Source organism: Hyperoodon ampullatus (assembly GCF_949752795.1).
Source record: "Hyperoodon ampullatus genome assembly, chromosome: 15".
Lineage (NCBI taxonomy): Eukaryota > Metazoa > Chordata > Mammalia > Artiodactyla > Ziphiidae > Hyperoodon > Hyperoodon ampullatus.
Genome location: NC_136928.1, coordinates 53365095 through 53386633, shown reverse-complemented (window position 1 = coordinate 53386633; position 21539 = coordinate 53365095). Strand labels below are relative to the sequence as shown.

General features: G+C 38.7%; 2 protein-coding genes across 2 annotated transcripts in view; one reads left to right on the top strand and one right to left on the bottom strand.

The window, feature by feature from the left end:
* DYNC2LI1 (dynein cytoplasmic 2 light intermediate chain 1) overlaps positions 1–1141 on the top strand; it is a gene marked incomplete at both ends in the record, with an annotated part of 45559 nt that extends 44418 nt beyond the window's left edge. The window contains 1 exon segment of the mRNA XM_079721190.1: positions 1079–1141. Within this exon segment, the coding sequence (XP_079577316.1) occupies positions 1079–1141 (63 nt within the window).
* Positions 1142–12943: 11802 nt separating this feature from the next.
* The window catches only part of ABCG5 (ATP binding cassette subfamily G member 5), a gene marked incomplete at both ends in the record, with an annotated part of 35063 nt that continues 26467 nt past the window's right edge, over positions 12944–21539 (bottom strand). The window contains 2 exons of the mRNA XM_079720845.1: positions 12944–13137; positions 13942–14054. Of these exons, the coding sequence (XP_079576971.1) occupies positions 12944–13137; positions 13942–14054 (307 nt within the window). The remainder of the gene's footprint in view (positions 13138–13941; positions 14055–21539) is intronic.

The following is a 21539-nucleotide window of genomic DNA, read 5'->3' as shown; positions in this document are numbered from 1 at the left end:
CCTTCTGAAGTCTTTATACGGTTTTGAAACTTTCAGCATTTAAATTTTAATAACTTAGAGTATAGGTATGAAAGAGACAATCTGCAATTTTTTTTCTGAAAATGAGAATGCAATTTTCTTTTCCTAGCAAAAATGAACTTCAGTTATGTTAGCCAAAGGGCATGATTGCCTTATCTTGCAGAGTAACCACTTTTTGCTTATCTGAAATAATAATATACTTTGTACACTTAGACACTGAACAACATGTAAGAGGCCAGGAGGCAATTCCCTTAGATGATCCCTTTTGCAGGTCAGTCATCTCATGCAGGATATTCACCCCCACTAAAAGTTATCTCTGTTTTATGAATTGTGAAAGGAACATATACTCATTGTGAAAAAAATCAAGACATGGAAGTATATAACAGAAAATGGAAGTGTCCTGCCCTCTCTCCACCTATTTGCCTTTTTCATGTGGTACTAAGACCACTATTGTTTTTGCTGGCTGCCTATGAAGTCAAGTGTGAATGAGCACTGATGTATTTAATCAGTCCTTACTGGGAGATGTCTAAGCCATTTCCAATTGTGTGCCAATATACACAGTTCAGTGAATATCCTTCTATTGCTGTTCTTCTGCTTTTCTCTATTATACTTATTGATAAAACTCTAAAGGTACAATCACTGGGTCAAATGATATGTACATTTTAAACATTGATACTCTGCTAACTTCAACCACAATTTGACAAGAGTTGAACCGCAAATATTTAAAAATAAGATCACTTTTATATACTTAAAGTATGTCAAATGCTTAATTTTGTTAGTTGAAAAACAACTTGTATATACTATATAGTGTATATTTTGTCTGAAACTTTAATAAATTCATCTCCAAGTGCTGCTTTGGTGACACAGAAACTCTGAAGACTGCATTTCTAGAAAATAAATCCTAAGTATAATTATTTATAAAACAGTTGTCAAGAAATTTGGAGAATGATAATGATATAAAGGATACACTGTTATGCCCAAAAAAATGCTAAGGCAGTTTTAAGGTGCCTAGTTTTAAAATTTTAAGTTTTTTTGCAAGTAATACATATTTTTGTTTTAGGAACTGGAACAGTACAAAAGAAGTTCTTCCAAGTCTTGGAAACAAATTGAGCTTGATTCCTGAACCTAATGCAACTATAGGGTATTTATTTCTTCTTTTCCAAATACAAGTAAGATTATTTTATTACTTAATATTATAGTAATAAGTGAGGAAAGTCTAGATTTGTAATTTGTTAAAGGAAAAGTGGAATTTCTTGTATTAGTGCAACTCCCTGCATACTTTTAACTCTCTTAAACAGGAAAAATTTGTAAAATTACATGCAATATTTTTTTTAAAATAAAAAGAATCTTGAAGGACCTACCTTTAACATGTTTAAGTAGTGTATACTTGGTTCAGCGTCTATAAGTTTCTGCTTATGTTTTCAGGAATATGAAAGCAAGAGCATTTAGTAACAGTTTTGAGTATAAGGTTAAGCATTTATATTAGACACATTCCTTCTCTAAGGAGTTCTCAGCTGTGTCCGGTAAGAAAAGTAGAATTGGAGTCACTTTCACAGGTGTCATCATTTTACTCTAATTAATGGTGAGGCACAAGAAGCATCTGAAGTACTTTTTTAAAATGCACATTTCTGAGCAGCAATCAAGATGGTGGAGTAGCAGGATGTGAAGCTCACCTTCTCCCACAAATACATCAAAAATACATCTACATGTGGAACAATTCTCACAGAATATCTACTGAACACTGGCAGAAGACCTCAGACTGCTGAAAGGGCAAGAAAATCTCCAGGTAGCCAGGTAGGAAAAAAGAAAACAAGAAAGGAATGGAGATGGGACCTGCACCCCTGGGAGGGAGCTATGAAAGAGGAAAGGTTCCTGCACCCGGGAAAGCCCCTTCACTGGTGGGGAGATCTGCTGGGACAGAGGGCAGGTTCAGAGACTCAGAGGAGAATGCAGCAGCCAGTTTGTGGCAGCCAGAGCAGAGGGAAAAACTGCACAGATGGTCTGTGCAGTGCTGCTGCCCTGCACTCACCAGCCTGAGATGCAGGTCCACCGGTGTGGGTGGGGACTGGGTGCCGGAACTCAGGCTTTGGAGATCAGACCCAGGGAGAGGACTGGGGTTGGCTGCGCAGAAACAGCCTGGGGCGGCTGGAATCTAGTGCGACTGCAACTGATGGTGTATGGGGAGGAAGCCTGGGCTGCCTTAGAGGCCACGTGCCATTGTTTGGGGGTGCACGAGGGAAGGGGTGGGACCGCCATTGTAGCCTTTTTCTCTGTGTGCACTCACAGAGGGCAGGACACCACATGCACGGGCTCCAGGAGCCGCCTGGAGGGAGGCAAGCCACCGCCTCCCTCACAGACTCTAGGAGCAGTCTCCAGCCACCTCTGCTCCTGTCACGTGCTCTGGGGGCACACCAGAGCCACCACTGCTGCCAAGAACCCCAAGACCAGGCACCAGCCGCTGCATCTGCACACCCCTATCAATCAAGGGGATAACAACCAGCACACGCTGAGGAAAGAGTCAACAGGCATCCATAATAAAAACAGACCTTGCACCAAATATATTAAACTCACACAAGCTACACAGGGACATCCCCACATATAAATAGCTCTCCAAGATCACAGTAGATAATTGTTTCTCCTGAACTCACAGAGTAAGAGAAATATAAGTAAAATGAAGAAGCAGAGGAACCACTCCCAGATAAAAGACCAAGAGAATTCCCCTGAAAGAACAAATAATGAAACAGACCTCTTTAGTCTAATAGACACCAATTTCAAAAAGGAGATAATGAAAATAAATACTGAAGGAATTAAGAAAGGCTATCAACAGAAATGCAGAGTACTGTAAAAAGGAACTAGAAACTATAAAAAGGAACCCAGAAAAATTAGAAAACTCATTTGCAGAGATGAAAGCTGAGCTAAAGGCAATGAATAGCAAAATGAATAATGCAGAAGAATGAATAAGTGATCTGGAAGATAGATAGCATAATGGAAGTCACCCAATCAGGACAGCAGACAAAGCCAAATGAAAAAAAAAATGAAAGCAATATGAGAGACCTATAGGATAATATAAAGCATGCCAATCAATGCATAATAGGGATTCCAGAAGGGGAAGACAGAGAAAAGGGGATCGAAAATGTATTTGAAGAAATTATGGCTGAAAATTTCCCAAACATAAAGAAGGAAACAGATATCCAGGTACAGGAAGCACAGAGGGTCCCAAACAAGATAAACCCAAACAGACCTACACCAAAACATATTATAATAAAAATGGCAAAAGTTAAAGAGAGGATTCTAAAGGCAGCAAGAGAAAAACGAAAGAGTTAATTACAAGGGAACCCCCATAAGGCTATTACCATCTGGCCTCTACAGAAACGTTTGCAGGCCAGAAGGGAGTGGCAAGATACATTCAAAGTCCTGAAAGGAAAAACTCTGCAACCTAGGATACTCTACCCAGCAAGATTATTATTTAGAATAGAAGGAGAAATAAAGGATTTCTCAGACAAGCAAAAACTAAAAGAATACAGTGATACTAAACCTATCCTAAAGGAAATATTGAAAGGTCTTCTCTAAGTAGAAGAAAGGAATCTATAGGAAAGAGAAAATTACAATTGGAAAGTAAATCACTTAAGTAAGCCAGTACACAGATTTAAAAAAACATCAAAAAATTTCTGTGAAAGTGATGATAACCACAATGAACAGCAAAAGGATGGAGATGTAAGAGGACATCAAAATCATAAAATGTGGAGGAAGAGAGTAAGAAAATGTAGGGGTTTTTTTCTTTCCTCTAGAATGTGTTTGAGCCTATATGACTATCAGTCTAAGGCAAATAGATATAGGAAGGGGTTAACATACTTGAAAAACAGGGTAACCACAAATCAAAAACATACAACAGATTCACAAAAACCAAAAAGAAGAGAACATAAGTATAATACAAAAGAAAGTCATCAAACCACAAAAGGAAAAACAAAAAGAAAGGGACAAAGAAGAAATATAAAATTAATGAGAAAACGAGTTTTTAAATGGCAATAAATACATATCTATCAATAATTACCTCAGGGCTTCCCTGGTGGCGCAGTGGTCGAGAGTCCGCCTGCCGATGCAGGGGACGCGGGTTCGTGCCCCGGTCCAGGAAGATCCCACATGCCGCGGAGTGGCTGGGCCCATGAGCCGTGGCCACTGAGCCTGCGTGTCCGGAGCCTGTGCTCCACAACGGGAGGGGCCACAACAGTGAGAGGCCCACATACCGCAAAATAAATAAATAAATAAATAAAAATAAATAAAATAATTACCTTAAATGTCAATGGAGTAAATGCTCCAGTCCAAAGACATGCTCCAGTCCAAAGACAGAGTGGCAGATTGGATAAAAAACACAGGCCTACGATATGCTGCCTACAAGACACCCACTTTAGGGCAAAGGACACACAAAGACTGAAAGTGAAGGGACGGAAAAAGATATTTCATGCAAACGGAAATGACAAGAGAGCAGGGGTCGTAATACTCAGACAAAATAGACTTTAAAACAAAGGCCATAAAGAAAGATAAAGAGGGATACTATACAATGATAAAAGGTTCAATACAAGAGGAGGATTTTACACTCATCAACATATATGCACCTAATATAGGAGCACCCAAATACATAAAACAAATACTAACTGATGTAAAGGGAGAAATAGACAGGAATACAGTAATAATAGGAGATTTTAACATGCATTCACATCAATGGACAGATCTTCTCGACAGAGAATAAGGCAACAGCGATCCTAAATGATACAATAGAACAGTTAGACTTAATTGATGTTTTCAGGACATTACATCCAAAAAACCTAGAATACACCTTTTCAAGTGCACATGGAACATTCTCTAGGATTGACCACATACTAGGGCACAAGACAAGCCTCAGCAAATTTAAAAGTATAGAAATTATTTCAAGCATCTTTTCTGACCACAATGGCATAAACCTAGAAAGTATCCACAGAAAAAGAAGTGAGAAAAAACGATTACATGGAGATTAAACAACATGCTTCTAAAAAACAGATGGGTCATCAATGAAATCTAAGAGGAAATTTAAAAAATACCTTGAGGGGCTTCCCTGGTGGCGCAGTGGTTGAGAGTCCACCTGCCGATGCAGGGGATGCAGGTTCGTGCCCCGGTCCGGGAAGATCCCACGTGCCGCAGAGCGGCTAGGCCCGTGAGCCATGGCCGCTGAGCCTGTGCATCCGGAGCCTGTGCTCTGCAATGGGAGAGGCTACAACAGTGAGAGGCCCACGTATCGCAAAAAAAAAAGAAAAAAATACCTTGAGACAAATGACAATAAAAACACAACCATACAAAATCTATGGGATGCAGCAAAAGCAGTTCTTAGCGGGAAGTTCAGAGCAATACAGGCCTTCCTCAAAAAAACAAGGAAAATCTCAAACAACCTAACCTACCACTTAAAAAAATCAGAAAAAGGAGAACAAACAAAACCAAAAGTCAGCAGAAGGAAAGAAATAATAAAGATCAGAGAGGAAATAAATAAAAGAGATTAAAAAAATAGAATAAAATCAATAAAACCAAGAGCTGGTTCTTTGAAAGGATAAACAAGATTGACAAACTTCTGGCCAGGCTCACCAAGAAGAAAAGAGAAAGAACCCAAATAAACAAGATATGAAAAAGGATGCATAATAGCTCATACCACAGAAATAGAAAAAACCATAAGGTAATACTATGAACAATTATATGCCAACAAATTCAACAACCTAGAAGAAATGGACAAGTTTCTAGAAACACACAGCCCACCAAAATTAAATCAAGAAGAAATAGATAATGTGAACCACTGATCACGAGAAGTGAAATAGAATCTGTAATTTAAAAACTCCCTACAGGGCCTTCCTTGGTGGTCCGGTGGTCAAGAATCCACCTTCCAATGCAGGGGATGCAGGTTCGATCCCTGGTCAGGGAACTACGATCCCACATGCCATGGGGCAACTAAGCCTGTGCACTCTAGAGCCTGCGAGCCACACCAGAGAGCCCACATGCCGCAACTACTAAGCCTGTGTGCTCTGGAGCCCGTGCACAACTAGAAAGCCCCGCATGCCACAGTGACAGAGCCCATGCACTCTAGCGCCCATGCACCACAACTAGAGAAGCCCACGTACCGCAACAAAGAACCCAAGTGCTGCAATGAAAGATCCCACATGCCACAACTAAGACCCGATGCAGCCAAATAAATACATATAATTTAAAAAATAAATAAAAATAAAAATAGACATTTCTCCACAGAAGATACACAGACTGCCAACAAACACATGAAAGGATGCTCAACATCTTTACTCATTAGAGAAATGCAAATCAAAACTACAATGAGATATCGTCTCACACCAGTCAGAATGGCCATCATCAAAAAATCTAGAAACAATAAATGCTGGAGAGGGTGTGGAAAAAAGGGAACACTCTGGCACTGCTGGTGGGAATGTGAATTGGTACAGCCACTATGGAGAACGGTATGGAGGTTCCTTAAAAAACTACAAATAGAACTACCATATGACCCAGCAATCCCACTACTGGGCATATACCCTGAGAAAACCATAATTCAAAAAGAGTCATGTACCAAAATGTTCATAGCAGCCCTATTTACAATAGCCCGGAGATGGAAACAACCTAAGTGTCCATCATCGGATGAATGGATAAAGAAGATGTGGCACATTACTCAGCCATAAAAAGAAATGAAATTGAGCTATTTGTAATGAGGTGGATGGACCTAGAGTCTGTCATACAGAGTGAAGTAAGTCAGAAAGAGAAAGACAAATACTGTATGCTGACACATATATATGGAATTTAAGGAAAAAAATGTCATGAAGAACATAGGAGTAAGACAGGAATAAAGACACAGACCTACTAGAGAATGGACTTGAGGATATGGGGAGGGGGAAGGGTAAGCTGTGACAAAGCGAAAGAGCGGCATGGACATATATACACTACCAAATGTAAGGTAGATAGCTAGTGGGAAGCAGCCGCATAGCACAGGGAGATCAGCTCGGTGCTTTGTGACCGCCTGGAGGGGTGGGATAGGGAGGGCGGGAGGGAGACGCAAAAGGGAGGGGATATGGGAACATATGTGTATGTATAACTGATTAAATTTGTTACAAAGCAGAAAAAAATAAAAAATAAATAAAATAAAACAACAATAAAAAAACTCCCTACAAACAGAAGTCCAGGACCAAATGGCTTCACTGGCCAATTCTACCAAACATACAAATAAGAACTTGTACTGATCCTTCTCAAACTCTTCCAAAAAATTGAAGAGAAACACTCCAAAATACATTCTATGAAGCCCCCATCACCCTGATAACAAAACCTGACAAAGAGCACCAAAAAAAGAAAATTAGGGCCAATATAGATGCAAAAAATCTCAACAAATATTAGCAAACCGAATCCTACAATGCATAAAAAAAGATCATATACCACGACCAAGTGGGATTCATCCCAAGTTCACAAGGATGGCTCAACATGCGCAAATCAATCAATGTGATACACCACATAAATGAAAGAAAAGACAAAAACTACATGATCATCTCAATAGACACAGAAAAAACATTTGACAAAATTCAATATCCATTCACGATAAAAACTCTTACCAAAGTGGGTACAGAGGGAACATAATCTCAACATAATAAAAACTATTTATGATAAACACACAGCCAATATAATACTCAATGGTGAAAAGCTGAAAGCCTTCCCACTAAAATCTGGAACAAGACAAGGATGCCCACTCTCACCTGTTCTATTCAATATAGTACTGGAAGTCCTAGCCACAGCAATCAGACAAGAAAAAGAAATAAAAGGTATCCAAATTGGAAGGGAAAGGAAAAATTGTCATTTTATGCAGATGATATGATGCTATATATAGAAAACCCTAAAGACTCCACACAAAAACTACTAGAACTGATAAACAAATTCAGCATGTAGTAGGATACAAGATTAACATACATAAATCGGTTGCATTTCTTTACACCAACAATGAAATATCAGAAAGGGAATATGAAAAAAAATAGCTTTTAAAATTGCACCCCCAAAAATAAAATGCTTAGGAATAAACCTGACCAAGGAGGTAAAAGACTTATATGCTGGGCTTCCCTGGTGGCGCAGTGGTTGAGAGTCCGCCTGCCGATGCAGGGGACATGGGTTCGTTCCCCGGACTGGGAAGATCCCACATGCCGCAGAGTGGGTAGGCCCGTGAGCCATGGCTGCTGGGCCTGCGCATCTGGAGCCTGTGCTCCACAACGGGAGAGGCCACAACAGTGAGAGGCCCGTGTAACACACACACACACACACAAAAAAAAGACTTATATGCTGAGAACTATAAAACATTAATAAAGAAGCCTGAAGATGATTCAAAGAAATGGAAAGATATCCCATGCTCTTGGATTGAAAGAATTAATATTGTTAAAATGGCCATACTACCCAAAGCAATCTACAGATTTAATGTAATCCCTATCAAATTACCCATGACATTTTTCACAGAACTAGAATAATCCTAAAATTCATACGGAACCATAAAAGACCCAGAATTGCCAAAGCAATCCTGATGAAAAAGGAAAAAGCAGGAAACATAACCCTCCCAGCCTTCAGACAATACTACAAAGCTACAGTAATTGAAACAGCATGGTACTGGCACAGAAACAGACATAAGGATCAATGGAACAGAACAGAGAGCCCAGAAATAAACCCACACACCTATGGTCAATTAATCTTCAACAAAGGAGGCAAGAATACACAATGGGAAAAAGACAGTCTCTTCAGCAAGTGGTGCTGGTAAAGTTGGACAGCCACATGCAAATCAGTGAAGTTAGAACACACCCTCTCACCATACACACAAATAAACTCAAGATGACTTAAAGACTTAAACATAAGACATGACGCCATAAAACTCCTAGAAGAGATCATAGGCAAAACATTCTCTTATATAAATTGTACCAATGTTTTCTTAGGTCAGTCTCCCAAGGCAGTAAAAACAAAAATAAACAAATGGGACCTAATCAAACTTACAAACTTTTGCACAGCAAAGGAAACCATAACAAAACAAAAAGACAACCTATGGAATGGGAGAAAAATTTGCAAACAACACGGCCAACAAGGGCTAAATTTCCAAAATATACAAGCAACTCATACAACTGAACAACAAAAAAAACCCAAACAACCCAATTGAAAAATGAGCAGAAGACCTAAATAGACATTTCTCCAAAGAAGAAATACAGATGATCAATAGGCACATGAAAAGATGCTCAACATCACTAATTTTTAAAGATATGCAAATCAAAACTACCATGAAATACCACCTCACACTGGTCAGAATGGCCATCATTAAAAAGTCTACAAATAACAAATGCTGGAGAGGGGGTGGAGAAAAGAGAACCTTCCTACACTGTTGGTGGGAATGTAAGTTGGTGCAACCACTGTGGAAAACAGTATGGAGGTTCCTCAGAAAACTGAATATAGAACTACCATATGGTCCTGCAATCCCACTCCTGGGCATATATCCAGACAAAACTATAATTCAAAAAGATACATGCACCCATATGTTCATAGCAGCACTGTTCACAATAGCCAAGACATGGAAACAACCTAAATGTCCATCAACAGATGAATTGATAAAGATGTGGTACATATATACAATGGAATACTATTCAGCCATAAAAAAAGAATGAAATAATGCCATTTGCAGAGATTATCATACTAAGTGAAGTAAGTCAGAAAGAGAAAGACAAATATCATATGATATCATATATATGTAGAATCTAAAATATGACACAAATGAACCTATCTATGAAATAGAAACAGAATCAGGGACACAGAATAGACTGGTGGTTGCCAAGGAGGAGGGGCTGGGAGAGGGTTGGACTGGAAGTTTGGGATTAGCAGATGAAAACTGGTATATACAAAATGGATAAACAAGGTCCTGCTGTATAGCACAGGGAACTATATTCAGTATCCTGTGATAAACCATAATGCAAAAGAATATGAAAAAGAATGTATATGTATAACTGAGTCACTTTGCTATACAGCAGTAATTAACACAACATTGTAATTCAACTATACTTCAATAAAAAATAAATTAAAAAAATAAAATAAAATATGACACAAATGAACCTATCTATGAAATAGAAAGAGAATCACAGACAGAGGGCACTGGTGGTTGCCAAGGGGGAGGGGTTGGGGAGGGATGGAGCGGGAAGTTGGGGTTAGCAGACGCAAGCTTTTATATATAGAATAGATAAACAACAAGGTCCTACTGTATAGCACAGAGAACTATATTCAGTATCCATGATAAACCATAATGGAAAAGAATATAAAAAAGTATGTATATATATGTATAACTGAATCACTTTGCTGTACAGCAGAAATTAACACAACACTGTAAATCAACTACATTTCAATTTTTAAAAAAAGAAAAAAAATAAAATGCACATTCCTGAGTCCCCATACCCAGAGATCCTGAATCAGTGGGTCTGGAATGGGGCTCAGTAATCTGCATTTTTCATCAGCACCTCTGGTGATTCTGACATACTTACTTTGAGTATAACTTTTTGAAGAACAGGCAAATTTAAGGAGATAGTCTATCAATAAACAGGCCAAGACTGCATGAGTTAGTAATAACTAAGATAATTTCCAAGGCATAATAGCCTTTAAGAAGCCTTCAGACTCCTGGAGACTTGTGTATCTGCTAGCCAAGTTCAGTTGGAGTAAGCATAATTGCTGTCATTAAACAGGAAAGTAATTTATTCTCTGTTCTTCCATTTCCACTATAAAATATGTTGACTCTAATATGCCATGCACCCAGCTTCAAAAAAGCACACTTACTAACCTCAAGAACACCAAGATTGATGAGTGGTATCCAAGTGGATAGCAAACTGCCTGGTTATTGTAGTGAAATATGACTTCCTAAACTAGTTACAATGCATGTGGTTCCAACACTCTGGAAAACAATTTCACCATGTCTACAAGGAACTGCAGTCTTAGGAGCAGACAGGCTCCCTGCTTGAGTGCTGTGGAGAAAGAGCTCCCTTTAAATCAACAGTGAACGTTTTGATCTCAGAAATATCACTGACTTGGTGGGAATAGGAATTTTTATTATATATTTTGATTTTCTTATACATCACTGTCCATTTTTGACTGAGACAAACTGTCACATGTTGAAAGTCATTGTGTTTTTCTAAGATGGTATCACTAACATTTAATAGCTTGAAGTCACGTGCTATGTCAATTTTCCAAATGTTTCTGAGCTAGAATGAAATTCATCTGCATATGAATAGTAGAAAGTGTTTCCACTTGCATTGTACACCCATATCTTTAGTAAGTTGAAATCAGTGATTTCAAAAGAGGTTCCTGTGGGACTCTCTTTGAACTACTTTAATAGATTATCATCTCCAGAATTGTCTATAACTGATGTGACATATATAATCTGTAAGACATTATGTAACTATTACACCATAATCATCAGTGTCAAAGACCTTTTATAAAAATTGACAATACTATTCTGGTACTTTACCAATGTCTGCAGATCCTTAAATACTGTTCTAAGAAATAGAATTTTACTGTGGTTTCCTTAATGAAATGATCTTTCCCACTATAATGTGAGATCTTTCAAATACTATAATTTGTCATTCATTACAAGTTAGGTCACAGTAACTGAACAAGTTCATGTACTATCTAAGATATTCTCACTCAAAGTTACCATGGTAACATGAAGACAGTTTCATTTCAGACTTGTACATGAATTACTTGAAGATCAGAAAGATCAGTCATTTAGTCCAGAACCCACTTTTAATAATCTATATACATCATTTAATCCCTAAAAATATGTATTTATCAGCATTCTTTCTCTTTACAATTCAAGAACATGAATTCCTAGTGTGTGACTCTGTTCTTAGTGTAAATGTTGTGTCAATTGAGCATCTTTTCTATGTGGACTTTAAATAACAACTGCTCTCCAACATTAAAAATATCATTTCTCCGTGCATATACTTTAGTAACATTTAATTTTATAAGTAAACTAAGCAGAAAGTGAAAAATAGCAAACTAATCTTTTTGTCTAGTGTGCTGTTCTCAGTTCAGCCCATTTCTGCCATTTTTCATTTTAACCATCAGTAAAATGAGTGGATGCTCTGTGTCAGGGGTCTTTATCCAACATCTGTCCAACATCCTCTCCATGTGATCAGTTAACTTATGTAGACATGTGCACATAAATAGGGTTTTTAAATGAAAATGAAAGCATTCTTACCCAATTCTGCATGATGCTTTGCTTCAATCAAACCACAACTTTTTCTGTTACTTACAATCATTCAAATGTTTTCTTTTTTACCAAAGCCTTTATCAAATGTAAGCATAAGCTTTAACTGACCTATTTTTCTGTGTCTAGAACAAAGAAAACAAATAGTCACACTAGTCTCCCATAACTTTATGAATTATTATTTACACCTTTGGACCAGCTCAGTCACAATTTCCAAATACCACATGTCCCTCCTGGAATAGCATTCAAGGCCTGAATGGATCCAAGGGGCACAGGGAGTCTTAATGGTTAAGAGTCTTACGAGGCACTATTAAGAATCACGTGACAGGGCCTCCCTGGTGGCGCAGTGGTTGAGAGTCCGCCTGCCGATGCAGGGGATACGGGTTCGTGCCCCGGTCTGGGAGGATCCCATATGCCGCGGAGCGGCTGGGCCCGTGAGCCATGGCTGCTGAGCCTGCGCATCCGGAGCCTGTGCTCCGCAACGGGAGAGGCCACAACAGTGAGAGGCCCGCATACCACAAAAAAAAAAAAAAAAAAAAAAAAAAAAAAAAAAAAAAAAAAAAAAAAAAAAGAATCACGTGACATTCTTATTTCAGAAATTCAAAGCAGTCACGTACATCTAGGAGCTTAAGTTCCATTTCGCAGCAATGTTCTTTACTATCTGCTAATGAGATAATCCCTGATTTTAAAAACAATTATTCCTAGGATGACAAGAACTGGGATAAATGAATACAAAATCAGAAAGTTGGCTGTGAATCTGGATGTTGCACCTGGGCAGGTTCTCTCAATGAACTGAATTCCTTGACTGAAGGCACACATTGGATTAGTTGACATAGAACCATTTGAGTTGCCTGCCAGGGAAAAGATTGACAATGTCAAATATGGTACTTGCAAGGTAATTTAATCAACACGTATTTATCAGATGCCCACTAAATGCTCAGCATTCTGCTAAGTACTCTTCTTCATGAAGATACAGGAAATTTTAGAGAGCCCAGAATTCATTATTAGATGAAACAATAGTGAGTGTTGGGGGCCTTGAAAATGGAAATGGGTTTGTTTCCATTTTGGGTGTATATTCAGTACCATAGTACTGATAAAAATTATGATCACTTAGCACTGAATATCCCAAGGTTACTAATATTATCACCTAAAGATAGATAAAACAACTACTAAATTCTTCCCTGTTCTTTAGATGTCTTCACAGAGTGGCCTGGGATTTCCAATGGCCAGGAGGGCCTTGCTGTGCTCCCACTGCCTTCTTGTGGGATTAGGGAACAGATTTTCGCCAAAAATGGCTTCACCCAGCTACATACTCTGTACATTTGGGGGAAGAAGAAGCCACTGCAGCCTGCTTCAACCTGTTCAGTAGGTATAGGAACTGATCCATCCAGAATATACTAGAGTTTACCTCAGTATACATTAAGTCTATCATTTTCTAAAAGCATCAGAGTGCCCTTAAGCTATTGATCTTTGACAAGTGACTAGCTTGACTACTGCTTATTATTTTTAAAATCAGAGAAAATGTTAGACTCTTCAAAACAAAGTTTTAAATCTATTTTACAATATAGCATTTACTTAAAAAATACATTTCCCTCAAGGAATTGTTTTTTTTTCAAACTAATATGTAAAAATAAATTCCAAAATTGAATACTTACCACAAGTGAAATTCTGTCCATAGAACTCATTGACTACAAGAATCTCGGAGCAATATTTTTGGAATGTAAAGTAACTGAAGATTTTAAAAGGAAGGGGCATTTCTTCTGTGTTTCTTAAGAAAAAGCAAAAAGAAAGAAAGATGAACTTCAATAGGCTCTGGTAGCAGTCCTACCAAATGAAAAGAAAGGCAACCCTTACGTTTCCCAACAGGAATATACATAGTTTTTCATCTCTCATTATAAAAAGTATGTTCAATAGAAAAACTTCAAACTACACTGAGAAGTATAAAGAAATACCACTGCCCAGAAATAACTACTGTTAACATTTTGGTGATATATGTAACGTGTATTTATAACATTTTACATAAATGGAATTAAACTCCTCATCCTCTTTCCTAACCTGCTTTTTCAAACAAACGTATGCCTCAGACATCCTTTCAAGTCAGTAAGCATAACACACCATCATTTTTAATCACAGCTTGGTGATCCATTATAGTAGGAACCTTAATTTAATACACCCCTAATGATGGATTGGTGTCTAATTTTATTGGTAAGCACCATTGATATAAACATAAAACAAATAACACACCACATTAGAGGAGGATGTTTGTGATTAAACAGATTTGAGGGTGCTAATGTATGAAGTGAGAACTAAACTATAATACAAGGGGAAAAGGATGGTGAGAACAAGCAGACATTCATTGTGAAACCTGTTTCAGGAGAAACTTCATGCTGACCTTGTGGCCTTCTTAGTCCACTCAGTAGCTTTTATCAACCAACAAATATGTATTACATTCTTTCTATTTGCGAGGCACTAGTTCTGGGTGCTTACGGAATTCAAAAGAAGCATCCTACCCCTAAAGACTCATAATGTAGTTGGGAGACATAAACTATACATTCTCAAGGCTATAAAAATAAACAGTGGTGAACAATTTGTGCTTAGAAAGTATAGAAAACCAGTACTACATGTCCGTGATATTCTTGTATTTAGTATTTATGGTTTCACCAAGTGATCCCCAAACTCCATGACTTTCAGTTATTGGCAGTTTTCTGAGGCACAAAATGGAATTAGCCACATTGAGAGGCTGCTAACTGGAAAGGACAGATCGGAGTCTGGGGAGGATGCAGGGGCAGCGGAAGGACACTCTAGGAAGGCAGAATGGTATGAGCACAGGCATGTGGGACTGGATGGACCAGAAAGGCAGAGGATCCGAAGTGGGAGCGGTGGGAGGTGAGTTTGGAATGGTAGCCATGAACTGGCTATTCCAGGGCCTTGCAGGCAGTTGACATTGAAGGACCATGATAAAAGTCACATTGCAATCAATGTTTTCAGAAAATTAAAGTGCCACCAGCAAGTAGGATGGACCAAAATAAGAGTAGAGTAGGAACAGCAAAAAAGAGAGCAGGCTACAGCAGAAGTTCAAGGATGAGATGACAAAGGCTTGTAAGAGGATGACGGCCACGAGAAGATGGCTGCCCAGACGGCTAGAGTGCGAAGTGGGAACCGTGTGCCTTCATCTTGTACCATACCACACAAGGCAAACTCAAAAGATCCACGTGCATCTGTGATTTGACATCAGAGAAGAAAACCAGCGTGATTTGGTGACTGATCCAGTGTGTAGGCAGTCCAAGAAGTCATTCATTTATTCACTCAATCCAAATATTTTTGGCAAACCTAATTGGTAAAAGGCCTTGGGCCAGCCACTGAGAAGAGCTATAATGATGAATGAGACACAGCTGCTGCCCTCAAGAGGCTGACTGCAACGTGAGCAGCATGTGATGGGCTGTGAGACCCAACAAAGGGGCCTTTCAGAGAGGGCTTGCCCTGCCAAGGGAACAACAGCCAGGCTTCGTGCAGGCGGCAGAGGGGGGACAAATGGATCAGTGAAAGACACAGGAGGAGAACTAGGCTGTGTCACAGCAATCCTTGCAGTACATCCGAGAGGGAGGAACCACAGATCTAAATTTACTGATGTGGGACCATCTACATTATATTGTTAAAAGGGGGGAAAAGCATGCATACCTTACTCCTTCACAACAGTATGAGCTCATTTTAATTAAAGATTATATAAAAGTCTAGCAAAATACACAACAAAATTTAACTCTGGGTTGTGATACTTCAGGTAACTTTTACTTAACTTCCTTATACATTTCTGTATTGTGTGCATTTCTCCCCCTAAGAACTTGCATTATTTTGTAAGCAGAAAGAACAACAAAGCTATTTCCACTTGTGTTTAAAGGAAGAGGCAGCTGAAAGTGCACATGTTGCAGGCACTCACTCAGGAAAGATGATGACTTGAGGGAAAATACATAAACTCAATGACTAGGAGGTTGATGTGGGGCCTTCAGGAGCGCAGTTTCACCCCAGTGATGGAGCGGAACCCAGGTGAAGCCTTGGGATGTTGAGATCTTGCAAAGAACCCAACAGCATTTTGATGTTGGCCACTGCCCCCCTCTCAAGAATAATCAATCCCCTTTCCTATAAACCAAATACGTGAAATAGTGCCAGACTGATTGGAGCACATAATGTTTCAAATATGAAAGAGGAGATGCTGCTGAAGATTGGGTCTGTAATTTGCTGGCTTGATCCCATGCCACTGGGGTGATCTTATCTGTGCATTTTTCATAGATGCTAACAAGCCAATTAAGCAACATAGACAAATACAATGTAATGGTGTCACTGTAAAAAAATATCCTCCCTGACTGTTCAAAACCAAACTCAGTTGGCTTTATAATATCTCACCTTTTAATAACTCACTACAGTTCATGAAGCGTTTCCACGTTGCTGATCTCATTCGAGTCTCATGATCCCTTGAGGCAGGTGGGGCTGAGATCATTATCTCCATTTTATAAGTGAGGAAACTAATTTAGGTAGAAAAGTAACTTGCCAATGGCAACTTGGCAACTTAGTGGTAGGAGGAAGACTCTGACTCCAGGGTCCGTGCTGTCTCCAGGGAGCCACATGCCTCCTGGGAGAGTCTTCACAGCCATGTGATCAGAGCAAAGTCAAGTCTGAGCTTAGTTTTCTTACCTAAATGTGGATTGCTCTGAGAGTTAATTAAACAAATAAATATGATTACATACAATAGCTGCTCAATAGCTTTTTTCTTTGATTTTTTTAAACATCTTTATTGGAGTATAATTGCTTTACAATGGTGGGTTAGTTTCTGCTGTATAACAAAGTGAATCAGCTATACATGTACATACATCCCCATATCTCCTCCCTCTCGCGTCTCCCTCCCACCCTCCATATCCCACCCCTCTAGGTGGTCACAAAGCACCAAGCTGATCGCCCTGTGCTATGCAGCTGCTTCCCACTAGCTATCTGTTTTACATTTAGTAGTGTATATATGTCCATGCCACTCTCTCACTTCGTCCCAGCTTACCCTTCCCCCTCCCAGTGTCCTCAAGTCCATTCTCTACGTCTGCGTCTTTATTTCTGTCCTGCCCTTACATTCTTCAGAACCTTTTTTTTTAATTCCATATATATGTGTTAGCATACAGTATTTGTTCTTCTCTTTCTGACTTATTTCACTCTGTATGACAAGACTCAAGGTCCATCCACCTCACTACAAATAACTCATTTTCGTTTCTTTTTATGGCTGAGTAATATTCCATTGTATATATGTGCCACATCTTTATCCCTTCATCTGTCGATGGACACTTAGGTTGCTTCCATGTCCTGGCTATTGTAAATAGAGCTGCAATGAACATTGTGGTACATGACTCTTTTTGAATTATGGTTTTCTCAGGGTATATGCCCAGTAGTGGGATTGCTGGGTCCTATGGTAATTCTATTTTTAGTTTTTTAAGGAACCTCCATACTGTTCTCCATAGTGGTTGTATAAATTTATATTCCCACCAACAGTGCAAGAGGGTTCCCATTTCTCCACACCCTCTCCAGCATTTATTGCTTGTAGATTTTTTGATGGTGGCCATTCTGACTGGTGTGAGGTGATACCTCATTGTAGTTTTGATTTGCATTTCCCTAATGATTAGTGATGTTGAGCATCCTTTCATGTGTTTGTTGGCAATCTGTATACCTTCTTTGGAGAAATGTCTATTTAGGTCTTCTGCCCATTTTTGGATTGGTTTGTTTTTTTTGATATTGAGCTGCATGAGCTGCTTGTAAATTTTGGAGATTAATACTTTGTCTGTTGGTTCGTTTGCAAATATTTTCTCTCATTCTGGGGGTTGTCTTTTCGTCTTGTTTATGGTTTCCTTTGCTGTGCAAAAGCTTTTAAGTTTCATTAGGTCCCATCTGTTTATTTTTGTTTTTATTTCCATTTCTCTAGGAGGTGGGTCCAAAAGGATCTTACTGGGATTTATGTCATACAGTGTTCTGCCTATGTTTTCCTCTAAGAGTTTTATAGCGTCTGGCCTTACATTTAGGTCTTTAATCCACTTTGAGTTTATTTTTGTGTATGGTGTTAGGGAGTGTTCTAATTTCATTCTTTTACGTGTAGCTGTCCAGTTTCCCAGCAGCACTTATTGAAAAGGCTGTCTTTTCTGCATTGTATATCCTTGCCTCCTTTATCAAAAATAAGGTGACCATATGTGCATGGGTTTATCTCTGGACTTTCTGTCCTGTTCCATTTATATATATATATATATATATATATATATATATATATATTTTTTTTTTTTTTTTTTTTTTTTTTTTTTTTGCCAGTACCATACTGTCTTCTTCTTTTTTTTTTTTTGGTACGTGGGCCTATCACTGCTGCGGCCGCTCCCGTTGCGGAGCACGGGCTCCAGACGCGCAGCCTCAGCAGCCATGGCTCACGGGCCTAGCCACTCCACGGCATGTGGGATCCTCCCAGACCGGGGCATGAACCCTCATCCCCTGCATCGGCACGCGGACTCTCAACCACTGTGCCACCACGGAAGCCCCATACTGTCTTGATTACTGTAGCTTTGTAGTATAGTCTGAAGTCCAGGAGCCTGATTCCTCCAGCTCTGTTTTTTTCCCTCAAGACTGCTTTGGCTATTCGGGGTCTTTTCTGTTTCCATACAAATTATGAATTTTTTATTCTAGTTCTGTGAAAAATGCCATTGGTAATTTGATAGGGATTTCATTGAATCTGTAGATTGTTTGGGTAGTATAGTCATTTTCACAATATTGATTCTTCCAATCCAAGAACATTGTATATCTCTCCATCTGTTTGTATCATCTTTAATTTCTTTCATCAGTGTCTTATAGTTTTCTGCATACAGGTCTTTTGTCTCCTTAGGTAGGTTTATTCCTAAGTATTTTATTCTTTTTGTTGCAGCAGTAAATGGGACTGTTTCCTTAAATTCTCTTTCAGATATTTCATCATTAGTGTATAGGAATGCAAGAGATTTCTGTGCATTAATTTTGTATCCTGCTACTTTACCAAATTCATTGATTAGCTCTAGTAGTTTTCTGGTAGCATCTTTAGGATTCTCTATGTATAGTATCATGTCATCTGCAAACAGTGACAGCTTTACTTCTTCTTTTCCGATTTGGATTCCTTTTATCTCTTTTTCTTCTCTGATTGCTGTGGCTAAAACTTCCAAAACTAGGTTGAATAATAGTGGTGAGAGTGGACAACCTTGTCTTGTTCCTGATCTTAGAGGAAATGGTTTCAGTTTTTCACCATTGAGAACGATTTGGCTGTGGGTTTGTCAAATATGGCCTTTATTATGTTGAGGTAAGTTCCCTCTATGCCTACTTTCTGGAGGGTTTTTATCATAAATGGGTGTTGAATTTTGTCAAAAGCTTTTTCTTCATCTATTGAGATGATGGTTTTTCTCCTTCAATTTGTCAATATGGTTTATCACATTGATTTATTTGCATATATTGAAGAATCCTTGCATTCCTGGGATAAACCCCACTTGATCATGGTGTATGATCCTTTTAATGTGCTTTTGGAGTCTGTTTGCTAGTATTTTGTTGAGGATTTTTGCATCTATGTTCATCTATGTGATATTGGCCTGTAGTTTTCTTTCTTTGTGACATCTTTGTCTGGTTTTGGTATCAGGGTGATGGTGGCTTTGTAGAATGAGTTTGGGAGTGTTCCTCCTTCTGCCATATTTTGGAAGAGTTTGAGAAGGATAGGTGTTAGCTCTTCTCTAAATGTTTGATAGAATTCGCCTGTGAAGCCATCTGGTCTTGGGCTTTTGTTTGTTGGAAGATTTTTAATCACAGTTTCTATTTCAGTGCTTGTGATTGGTCTGTTTATATTTTCTATTTCTTCCTGGTTCAGTCTCAGAAGGTTGTGCTTTTCTAAGAATTTGTCCATTTCTTCCAGGTTGTCCATTTTATTGGCATAGAGTTGCTTGTAGTAATCTCTCATGATCCTTTGTATTTCTGCAGTGTCAGTTGTTACTTCTCCTTTTTCATTTCTAATTCTGTTGACTTCAGTCTTCTCCCTTTTTTTCTTGATGAGTCTGGCTAATGGTTTATCAATTTTGTTCATCTTCTCAAAGAACCAGCTTTCAGTTTTATTGATCTTTGCTATCGTTTCCTTCATTTGTTTTTCATTTATTTCTGATCTGATCTTTATGATTTCTTTCCTTCTGCTAACCTTGGTGTTTTCTTGTTCTTCTTTCTCTAATTGCTTTAGTTGTAAGGTTAGGTTGTTTATTTGAGAGTTTGTTTCTTTTTGTTGTTGTTGTTGTTGCTGTATGCGGGCCTCTCACTGTTGTGGCCTCTCCCGTTGCGGAGCACAGGCTCCGGAAGCACAGGCTCAGCAGCCATGGCTCACGGGCCCAGCCGCTCCGCGGCATGTGGGATCCTCCTGGACCGGGGCACGAACCCGTGTCCCCTGCATCGGCAGGCAGACTCTCAACCACTGCACCACAAGGGAAGCCCGAGAGTTTGTTTCTTGAGGTAGGATTGTATTGCTATCAACTTCCCTCTTTGAACTGCTTGTGCTGCATCCCATAGGTTTTGGGTTGTCGTGTTTTCATTGTCATTTGTTTCTAGGTATTTTTTGATTTCCTCTTTTATTTCTTCAGTGATCTCTTGGCTATTTAGTAGCGTATTGTTTAGTCTCCATGTGTTTGTATTTTTTACAGTTTTTTTCCTGTAATTGATATCTAGTCTCATAGCGTTGTGGTTGGAAAAGATACTTGATACAATTTCAATTTTCTTAAATTTACCAAGGCTTGATTTGTGACCCAAGATATGATCTATCCTGGAGAATGTTCCATGAGCACTTGAGAAGAAAGTGTATTCTGTTGTTTTTGGATGGAATGTCCTATAAATATAAATTAAGTCCATCTTGTTTAATGTATCATTTAAAGCGTGTGTTTCCTTATTTATTTTCATTTTGGATGATCTGTCCATTGGTGAAAGTGGGGTGTTAAAGCCCCCTACTATGATTGTGTTACTGTTAATTTCCCCTTTTATGGCTGTTAGCTTTTGCCTTATTTACTGAGGTGCTCCTATGTTGGGTGCATAAATATTTACAATTGTTATATCTTCTTCTTGGATTGATCCCTTGATTATTATGTAGTGTCCTTCTTTGTCTCTTGTAATAGTCTTTATTTTAAAGTCTATTTTGTCTGATATGAGAATTGCTCCTCCAGCTTTCTTTTGATTTCCATTTGTATGAAATATCTTTTTCCAT